Below are 11,080 nucleotides of genomic sequence, written 5' to 3' on the forward strand. Positions count from 1 at the left end.
CTTTTTTTTTTCTTGCACCTCACCGCTGGTATTTCCAGTTCATGTGGTGTGGGCCACATCATGTGAGGCCTCTTTACTTTAGATTGCTGCTATGATTTTATTACAGTCTTGATTAAGCACATGTGACTAACTGCACACCCCTGTTGGCAACGGGTGAGCGGTTGGCAGAAAGAAGTCTTCCAGAGCTCTGACTTGTAACGAGATTCCGCCTCGCGGGTTCACGAGGCGTGAGCCGTTCGACGGGAATTTGATTCTTCTGGCCGGGGTGGAACAAAGTTGGCCTCGACTCACTTCATTTCACACATTAAGTGTTGTGTTTGTGTAGGAGACATTTTTATTCTGCAGGCGGTCTCCACTACCTCACAGAAGAAAAATGCTAACCCCAGTTCACTTCCCACAGAGAAACTAGCCAAGTTGACTTGGTAAAGGAGGAAAAATATTGGGGTCTTTTTAAATGCATAAATGCAGTGGAGGGGAAATGGAAATGTGACCGTTTTCCTGTCATGAAAAGCAGAGAACATCAAGACTCAATCATGATATTTACAAGAATAGGTTGGACATCATTCTTTCTCTCCCTTGGACTGTTTTTTCAGGAGATCGGGGGAAGCAATGGAAAGAGACACAGTTATGATTTGGACCTTGATGGATTCCAACAGAAATTGGGTATCCTTTTTTTCCCTCTCCCTGTAAGAGAGACTGCTGCATCAAAAGACCCATTATACAATTACCACATCAAAGAACCATTCACATTTCTATCAGGCACACTTCAGAATGAGGGAGTCAAGATAAAAAAGAGGAAGACCTAAATTAAAGCAACCTTTTAAAACAATAAAACGGGGGAGTTGCCTTTTCAGGAATCAAAGTGAGTAGAGGGGCTGCGAATGCTACAGTGCTCTTGTGTGGTCCCAGCTCCTCTGTCTCTTTCTCTCTCCCTCACTCTCTCTCTCCCCTGGCTCTTCCTTCTTCCCTCCTTTGTGGCTCTAAGCCTATGAGCTGGCGTTGGCCCTTTCTCACTACACACCCAGTGGGGCTTTAAAAAGGCAGGGCCGGAGGTCTCGACAGCCACACACACTCCTGTGCGCCTGTGCCTCGGCTTTTTGGTTTTGGTGCGCTTACTCTGAAAGCCAGCTGTGTCTACCTCTTCAGCCTCCTCGGATAAGAGATGCAGATGCCAAACTCTGGGGCCCCGAATCTCCTGCTCAGCCTTCTGGGCCCCTTACTGTTGGCTGTTGGCCGGGCTGCAATGGAAAGCCAAGGTGAGGAGACGGCATAGCTATTATTGCTGCCTGCTGTTGGGATATAAGAGGCACTTTGTGGTCAGACAAATGGACAGCACAAACAGGTAACCTCAACCTGCTGAAAGGGTGAGTGTTGTGAGCACTGAAATATGGATACATGCAGCTGTGTAGGTGTAACAGCAAGTCTGTAGATACACAAAAGCATGAACAAGGATATTTTTACCTGTGTCTACCTGTGGGATGGACTGTTTGTCTTTCCGTTGTTTTTAGTTATGCGGCCTGAGGAATTTCCCTTCATTAATTCCTTCCCTTGGAGCCTGGAGTCAGTGAGCAAGAACAGACAAAAACCAAAGTGTCTTTCGTGTTTTTCTTCTTTTTTTTTTTGGTGTCATTTCGACATCTCCATTTGTGGAACCATTTTTCTGTTCTAGCCCAAGGCCAAATGATTTAAGGTCTCAGGCCCCTACAGACTCACTTGACTGAGTGGCCCCTTACATTTCCACACATGCACCAGCACTAAGTATTTTAACTGAACATATATTTGATTTGTATACCTTTGAAATTTACAAGTTCTGCTCATCTCCAACCTTCTGGCATACTCATCTTATTCTCTACTTCTTGTGTATTTACATTTAGAGCTGTATGACCTAGAGAAGGAACCAGCCTATTGGGACGCTCAGGCCAAGGCAACACTGGATGCTGCGCTGAAACTCCGCCCCCGAGATCACCAGGCCAAGAACATCATTCTGTTTCTCGGTGACGGTAGGTCACGCTGACAGACGGGAATCTGTCAAAGTTTACATTCGCTGCTTACTAGGTTGTGGTTGAAATTTGAGACGGAAAAACTGCTATTCATAAGCTGATGACAAATAGAGCTAATCATATATTGCAAAACAATGCTCAAGTGTGTTCAGTTACAGAGTGTTGGGCTGTGCTCAAAATGGATTTAGGAAAACAGGCTTGGAAAGTCAGACTGTGTGTAAGTGGTAGCTCGGCATTTGTCTTGATTCACTGGATCTGAGGAGCCAGAAATCTGAATAAAACTAGGAGAGCCTTAGTCATTAGTGCAATTAAAATGCGTTTTGTTTTTGATGGTCTTGAAAAGGAAATCCGGGGATTGTCTGTGTGATGACTGATCAGAAAAGGCTAAAAAGTCAAACATGCATCTTTAACAAAGGAAGTTCATATATTTTCTTGTACAAGCAGCAAACGCGGGTTATCCTTTAATTATAAAGATGATTTTTTTTATCAGATTAGAGGTCCCTTTTGTTGCCTAAACCGCAATATTTTGTGTCAAGAAAGGATCAAACAGATTATCACTTGCCACTTACCCAACCCTACCCCTTAGTGGCAGTTTTGTCTCCTTTTGGTTTGTAAAGTCATTGGCTATGTCGCAAACAGATTTTAGAACATGTTGCTGCTGAAATGCAAGATATTCATCTCAAGTCTTGGTTGAGGCCTCAAAATAGCAACAAAGAGAGTTACATTTTTTTAGGGAGCAGGGAATACAACTGGAAAGGAACAAAATGCTGCATCACACTTAGTGTCTGACATGCACTCATTTTGTAGGACTTTGTACAAATTGAACAAAAACTCTATTTAGAAGTTTTTTATTTTAAAGCTCAGGAGAGCTTTAAAATAGAAAACTTCTAAATATAGTTTTTGGTTGATTATTTAAGGTGTGGATTTTCCCTCCAAACAAGGAAACTGTTTTAATTCAGTGTTTCACTGCACATTTTCTTTATAGCACACTTCTTCTTCACTTCTTTTGTTGGCAAATCACCATATTTGTTTGCCTTATTTGTTTAAGGGCTGGCTTTCATACACTCTTGAAATGCTATACTACATGCTTCATTCTCAGGCAGAGTATTGTGGCGTTATAGTGACTATACTGTCTACCAAAGGGTCGACTATTTCGAAAAGGGTAGACTTCAATATGGTTTGGATTTTATTTGAAAAAAACTTTCATATTAATTGTAATGTGTGGGGTATATTTACTGCTGCCTTACCAGCAGTCATTTTTGTATAGGGACTTGTTATAGAGATTTACAGTGTTTTCCTTGTTAACTACCAGAATATCTGCTTTAAATCAGGCGTACTGGGTTATAATTCTGGGTGGTCGGGGCTGAGTTTTCTTTGAGCATCTCTCCAGTAATGCCCTGCCCAATGCATGTGCTCAGTTTTATGACTGTGAAGAGAGTTGAGTGCCTCACAGTGACATGGACTTTATAAAGAATGGTTCTGAAAGTTAGGGATGAAATCCAATACTGACTAATGGAAGTGATCAAAGGGTTATACTGTTTGATGTAACATATCATAAATAGACACATGGCATAGCTGTGTATTCAATGTGCTATTCCAGTAACAGTCTGAATTCTTGCCCAGGGGAGTCATTGTTGTTCTGTTCAATTATTTCTTTTGAAGAACAAAAAACATGATCTAAATGGCCCGTCCAATTGGTAATTAGGTTGATGTTGATGGCCTTGACTTAGCTTACTTTGAGTCTTACTAAATCATTTGTGTTCCCTCGATGTGACACCAAGAGTCAGAACTTTCAAACAAACTTTTTAATATTTCTGGGCAAGCTTTTTAACATGTTCCCAACTCAACAGAGGATATATTACTGGCTTGGAGATGATAGTACAGCAAAACCTTCCCATGATGTGAATACTTCTAAATAGACTTCTAATTTATTGGGCCCAATTGAAACATCTATCAGGCTGGTTTAAAGTGCTCGCTTGGCCTAAGTGAGTTAAGGATGTGTACAAGGGATTGTATTAATTATCATCCATTTTTTGACAAGCATGAAACCAATCAAAGTTTCATAATCCCATTCTCTTTAAAAGCCAGATGCACCTTACACAATGTGGGTGCTATTTGTGAACATGAGAACTGTGTTGATAATACCAAAGCAATGACAGCTAGAGCCCAATGTTAATGCCATTCATTATGTCATTTGACAGCCAACGCAAAAGAAGCTGAAAGTATTATTGAGAGGTTGTTTCGGTGAACCTTTACCAGTCAATCATTGTCTTCCAGGGATGGGCGTGTCTACAGTTTCTGCAGCTCGAATTCTGAGAGGTCAGATGGAGGGCAGGTCCGGCGAGGAGACCATGCTGGCCATGGACACCTTCCCATATTTGGCACTGTCAAAGGTGACTGCAGAACACTGTGGAGCTTAAACTCATCAGTCATGTAGTATATATACAACGAAAGTATCCACTTCAAGAACATTTCCAAATTGGAAGAGCACATAGGTGTTTATCATTTATATCCATCATACAGTTAATACCAGTACACTAAACTTCAACAGATTATTCTAATGCGGAAAGGCCAGTTAAGATGGCAAGCAGTACATTAAGACTTTTCAGTGAAGAATTGTTAAAAACATTTTGTATTATGCCTGCACACCCTATGACCTGAACAGACAGACAGACAGACAGATATAAAGAAGTTTAGTTTAGTGTGTCCAGTTTTACATGATTTGTTTCCTTATCATGTTACTTCGTGCCCCATACCCGCCCACTCCTCCTAAACAACTGAAACCATTGTGTGAAAAGATTTTGAAGGATGCTCACATTTTAATAGAGGCAATGAAAACCGATTTAATGTCAGTTTAAAGATGAATTAGGCTTTGTGGGGAATTATAATCCCTCAAGTGTAAGTTAAGGGTTAGTATTTCATTACATCTCTGTGTTCTAAAATATAAATATTAAATATATGTTTGGATACATGTTTATTTCCTTTTTTTTTAATTGTGTTTGTCTTTTTTGGTCAACAGACATACAGTGTGGATAAGCAGGTAGCGGACAGCGCTAGCACGGCTACAGCCTATCACTGTGGTGTGAAGGCTAACGCTAAGACGGTTGGGCTAAGTGCTAACGCAGTGGCCTACGAGTGTAACACCACCTTCGGTAATGAGGTGTACTCAGTGCTACGACGTGCTAAGGCACAAGGTGAGGACACTAGATGTACATCTAACAATGTAAATTTCCCCATTGTGGGATAAATAAAGGATTATCTAATGTTATCTTATCTTATCTTAGATGACTTTAAGGTCAGGGTGTGATGTGTAATGGAAAGTTCAGCTTGTTTGAATTCTTATCTCAAGAAGTCAAATGACCATATACGAGGAATAAAACAATCATCTGATAAACCGTACACCAGTGTCAAGATTTATGGTTCAATGTTTAGAACTTGTCAGAATTTCTCACTGACCAGCGTTCACTCCATTACTTTGTCAAGAAAGACTAAGCAGCATAACATCAGAAAAAATGTAAAAGTTAAACCTTCTGTGCTCATTAAAGGACACATTGTCATTTGTCTGTTGTTACTTTTAAACCAGTATCATAGAAAATGTTTAAAGTGTGCTATTGCCCTAACAGCTTAACCTCTGATGTGGCTGTGTCTCTGCATCGTTTAGGTAAATCAGTTGGCGTGGTAACCACGACACGTGTCCAGCATGCCTCCCCGGCCGCCGCTTACGCCCACTCTGTTAGCCGCAGCTGGTACAGTGATGCAGATCTTCCCTCCAGTGCACGCAGACAGGGCTGTGTCGACATCGCAACACAACTAGTTACCAACGTTGACATTGATGTACGTATAAGAACAAATCACTGTTGCAAATTTCTTAAAAAAATGTATTTGATTATCTGATTAAGGTCAGGGTATAAAATCATGCGGCCTCCTGCACACTTAAAGCAACACCCAGTCTAAGGCTTATCTGCAATCATTTTATGCACTGTAATAATTTTTTAGATTAGAGGCATTTTACCTGTATATTGCTCGGAATTAAACCACGTATGTGATCATGACACGTTTTCTTTGTAAAGTGACCTTGAGTCATTGTGCACATTGGATGTCTGAATGGATTGAGGTTTTGGATAGACCACCTATTTATCAGCAACAACACTCGCTAACTTACACAGATAATTTGCATTTTAAAACCTACTTAAGCCTTCTATACTTTTCAACTTGACCCTTATGATTCACAAAGCTTTACTGATTTAAAGTTTGTCCATATTAGCAAATAGTTTTTATCCTGATGGAAGGTGAAAGGAGTTAATAACTTCTTAGGTTAGAAAATAAGCAGTGAAAGCCACAATGCTCTAATATAAGGGATATATAATTATTAACTAGGTTGACCATTTTGGGCTGCTTCTATTCATAATGAGTGTCTCTGGTGTTCCTTTCAGGTGATTTTAGGTGGAGGGAGGATGTACATGACACCTAAAGGCACCCCAGACCCAGAGTATCCTACCTCCAACTCTCGAAAGGGGGACCGCAGGGACAAGAGGAACCTCATTGACGTTTGGCTAAAGGCTAAACCAGTAGGATTAATTTACACACCTGTTCAATATTAACTTACATTTTAACATTAGTTCACATATTTGTGTGTTTTCTGGTTTGTTTTCCAGAAAAAGAAGTCTCACTATGTTTGGCACAGGAGGGAGTTTGAAGAGATAAATGTTAAGACTACTGACCGGCTCATGGGTGTGTATAGAAGTGTTAACAGCTTTCAGGTTGAACTGATAATCAGACTAGTGAAGTTTATAAAACACCAAGCTGATAGCACACACAAATGCGCACACACACACACACACACACACGCACACACGCACACACACACACACACACACACACACACACACACACATAAAAACACACACACACACACACACACACACACACACACGTGCGCACACGCAAGACAGTTTCAAAAGAAACACACAATGATTCACATTTAGCTCACATAAAGATAACAGACCAAAAGATAAACCTCTTATCAAAATGATGAAACTTTCCCTATGAAACAGGAGCATTCCATTAAGTTCAGCTTCTATATTTACAGGCGTATAAAGTAGTCATGAAGAAGCTTAAAGCTAACTGGTATTATCTCCATAAACTGCAGTGATGAAAACCAAAAGGTGATTGCTGCCTGTGAAGATTTCAATAACAGCTAAGCAGATTTAGAACTTTTTTAGTTTGAAACATTTGTATTTCCTTAATACAGGGTTCACAAATTTATATGTTTCATCTGAAATCGCCACTTAAAATTGTAAAAAATTTACATTTTGTTGTTGCTGCAGAAAACAGAACATGTTATTCAAATTAGAGTAATGAAATCGTATTAAAATCATTGTATGTATGATGAAGCATGTTTCTGATCAACCAATAAGCCAGTGGAACATGTTGAAAAAGAATAATCAGTGTTATTAACTTCTCAAAATATAAATAGTAAATGCATATTCTTGTAATTGGTGAAATATTTCATTGATCACCTTGGAGAGAACCTGGATTTTGACAATGGAATATTAGAAAGGTTTATTATACAACTCAGTCAGTCTATGTAGTAATGCAATTTTCCAAATACATGATATCACTGCCTCAGCTTTCTGTTCTTCAGCTCTCCTGATAAGATAATACCATAATGCTATCACTATTCGGTGCCAGTGCTACGACCTCTTTAAACAAGTATTTCTTATTCCTGATGGGTCCAGGTCTTTTTGAGCCAAAGGACATGAGATTCGAGGTTTTCCGGAACAGCACACGTGACCCCTCCATAGTGGAGATGACGGAGAAGGCCATACGAATCCTCAGCAAGAATCCCAAAGGATATTTCCTGTTTGTGGAAGATGAGTAGAAGAATCCTGTGATGTATTATTTCTTTACAGCATGCCATAAGAAGCATCACGACAAATGATATCCATTCAATTTATTTCAACCCTGGTATGTCTTTTGTGACCCCCAATAATCCGATTTATATCCTGATGTAGAGTTAAAGAAAACGTTCCTGAAAACATGAATACATGGTTTTATTTGTTGATTTGAAGTCTTTATTTTAAAGATATGTTTTAAGACAGAACACGTCGTGTTAGCTGTAAGGCAAAGACACCATCGAAAATGAATCTCTCTTCTGCTAAAGGGATTCTCTGGGAGCGGTACTTGGTCCAGGTTTAATTAGTTTGTTTTTTGTTTGTTTTTCTGTTACGAGGGAGAATTGATCACGGCCATCATGACGGCATTGCTAAACTGGCCCTGACAGAAGCTGTGATGTTCGACCGAGCCATTGAGCGTGCTGCACAACTGACCAGAGAGTCAGATACTCTTACTGTGGTGACTGCAGACCACTCCCACGTCTTTACTTTTGGTGGTAACACACCGAGAGGGAATCCCATCTTTGGTAAAGTTAAAGGCACAAATATTGTATTCACACTGAACTGAAACATAATGAATGTGTTGCAAATTGTAGATCTAGCCCACAGAACTTCTTAAATGGATAGTACATAATATTTGATGCAGCTTGCATGTGAAAAGCTTCCCATTTCCCATTTGTTGAAGTGAGTCAAAATGCATTTGATGTTATACTGCCACCAATGTCCTATTACTCACCTTCTACTTCATTATTTGTCATACAGGTCTGGCACCAAAGAAAGCTGATGACAAAATGCCTTTCACCAGCATCCTTTATGCAAACGGTCCCGGCTATGTGCATATAAATGGAACCAGAGGGAACATCACAATGGTGGATTACTGTAAGAACAAACTAATGTCTTTCAGATGTGGCGCTCGTCTCTGCTGGTGTGTGTTCAGACAGCGTGAACTGATGTGGTTATGGCTGACTCATGCCTGTGTTTTTCTCTTGAAAGCAAAGATGAAAAATGATGTTTATGGAATACATTGTGCTGTCTTTGCTGTGTACGTGTAACTATCCTTAAAAGAGCTATTTCCATTTCTTTGTGGAACAATTAACAGCAGTTATCCAGTTCCTCCTCCTCTTGTTCTGCACCATTCACTTCAGTCATTGCATGACTGTATTTACTTAAAGGTGGAAATATCTATCTCCAGGGATGAGTTACCTTTTAAATACCCCATTTTTTTTCTTTTTGAGTGAACTGGCGTCACTTAATGTTTTTGGAACCAGTGGTTGTGTCTCCACACAAGTCAGCTGTCACCTTCAGTAAACATGCAATTACAAGTGACGCATTCATTTCTAAGACTTTAGGAACCCAACTGGAGCCAAAGAGAATGAAGGCCTCCAGCTGATTTTTGCAACAATAAATCCACAAAAATACAAAGACATAATCCAGAGCACAGCGAAGTCTGCAATCTTCTTGTTTTCCAGGATTGTATGCTTGTTTTGAGGGAGGATAATAGTTATGTAATCAGTCAGCACACTTCACTTAAGAAAAGTCAAGCAGTCAAATACTGTTATTTAATCAAAAAGGAGCTCAATTAGGTTTTGAAATGTTGTAATCAAGTTTAATTAAGTAAGTAAATTACAGAACATTTGCAAAACACAAAAAGCCACAACAACAACCATGAGGGTAATGTTATCTTTATTGAGGGTAACCTCAGAGTCTCTCTGTTGTGGGTGATTGTAACCAAAACAAAGGTAATCCAGTGTAATCTAAAGAACTGTAAAATGAGTCATTGCAGACACATGATTTCAAGATGGATACGGCAGGATATTCAGATTTGGAGGAAGAATAAGACTTAATATTTTAATAATTTAGTGATTTATTTGGGATCGTCTTTAAAGCTCATTTTACATTAAAAGTTGAAGATACAGGCAAAAAACTCTTTTGTTTGACACATGTGTCTGTACTCATTTCTCTGCAGATGATGAGGAGTACATGCAACAGGCTGCTGTCCCGTTGGATGCTGAGACACATGGCGGGGAGGACGTGGCAATCTACGCCAAAGGCCCCATGGCTCATCTATTCCATGGGGTGAAAGAGCAGAACTATGTGGCGCATGTCATGGCGTATGCCGCCTGTTTAGAACCCTACACGAACTGCCCTCCTCACCCCCACAGCCACACCTCGAATGGGTCTCTGAACACATCCTCAAGCCTCTTGTTTGGCCTGCTCGGACTCCTCTGGTTCCTCAGATGACCCCCACCCCCCAAAACAAAGCATATAAAACACACCTTACATAAATACATTTTATGCACGCAGCAACACAACCATTTGAAGGTGAAGACACACCTAATGCAGGGAATAACATTTACAACACTTTGTCTAGCAGATACATACATTCATCCTGATCACACAGTGTACTTTTTCATGAGCTTTAAACCTAGAAAGCATGTGAGATTAAGGCTAAAAGTTGCTTGCAGAAGCTCCCAAATGCAAATTAACAAACAGGCCAGTACTGCAAGCTGGAACACATGCAAATATGCAAACATGAACACACACACACACACAGGCCTTTAAAAATAAATTGCGTGCAAATGCATCATTATGGAGCCAGCGGCATTTGGAATGATTTTTACAAACATGCAACATGACAAGAAACTTGCACTAACTTATTTTATTAGTTAGTTAGATTAATTTTCATCTTTTCATTCTAAGTTAAAGTTGTGCGCGTGCTTGGTTCACTCAGAGCCATCTTTGCAAAGGGCTGTTATTTACTCATCAAACATTAGTCTGAGGCTTTATCCAGAATAACTTGAAAACAAGCAGGTTGGTTGTGGGCTCCCTGTTTAGCTTGTGTGAGCTCAGACAGGACATTCAGCTGTTAACGTACATAGTGGCAACTTAATAAATGACTGTATGATGGAAAAAGCAACGGGAGCATGCCATAAGCTGGGACACCAACAGACCATACAGGGAATTGTAAAATGTACTGTGCCTGTTTCAGGAGTGCAAAAATGTTCTTGTCATTGCTACTATTAAGTTTGTATGTTAACCTTCTTTTGGTCTTGAATACTAAATATATTCTCTGTAATCTATATAATCTATATGGATTGTACATGAATGTATTTTAGAAGCACATTTTATAAATGTATTTTTATATTGTGTTTTTGCAAATGATAAGGATAAAAATTACACCTTTTC

At 39.7% G+C, this 11,080-nt stretch overlaps 1 protein-coding gene across 1 annotated transcript; it reads left to right on the forward strand.

Annotated features, from left to right (window-relative positions):
- Positions 1-1,024: 1,024 nt before the first annotated feature.
- Positions 1,025-11,080, forward strand: alpi.1 (alkaline phosphatase, intestinal, tandem duplicate 1). The gene is made up of 11 exons (XM_061033810.1): positions 1,025-1,256; positions 1,875-2,000; positions 4,278-4,393; positions 5,020-5,194; positions 5,662-5,834; positions 6,434-6,568; positions 6,656-6,731; positions 7,739-7,873; positions 8,230-8,421; positions 8,657-8,773; positions 9,861-11,080. The coding sequence occupies exons 1-11, from the start codon at positions 1,163-1,165 to the stop codon at positions 10,133-10,135; spliced, it is 1,614 nt and encodes a 537-aa protein (XP_060889793.1). The 5' UTR covers positions 1,025-1,162; the 3' UTR covers positions 10,136-11,080.

The sequence above is a fragment of the Labrus mixtus genome, chromosome 3 (genome assembly GCF_963584025.1).
Source record: "Labrus mixtus chromosome 3, fLabMix1.1, whole genome shotgun sequence".
Lineage (NCBI taxonomy): Eukaryota > Metazoa > Chordata > Actinopteri > Labriformes > Labridae > Labrus > Labrus mixtus.

Excerpts from the sequence above, each read along its gene's own strand:
- alpi.1 (XM_061033810.1), top strand. The coding sequence starts at position 1,163 with ATGCAGATGCCAAACTCTGGGGCCCCGAATCTCCTGCTCAGCCTTCTG. Across the intron at positions 2,001-4,277 it reads CATTCTGTTTCTCGGTGACG|GGATGGGCGTGTCTACAGTT; the intron begins GTAGGTCACGCT and ends ATTGTCTTCCAG. Across the intron at positions 5,835-6,433 it reads TTACCAACGTTGACATTGAT|GTGATTTTAGGTGGAGGGAG; the intron begins GTACGTATAAGA and ends TGTTCCTTTCAG.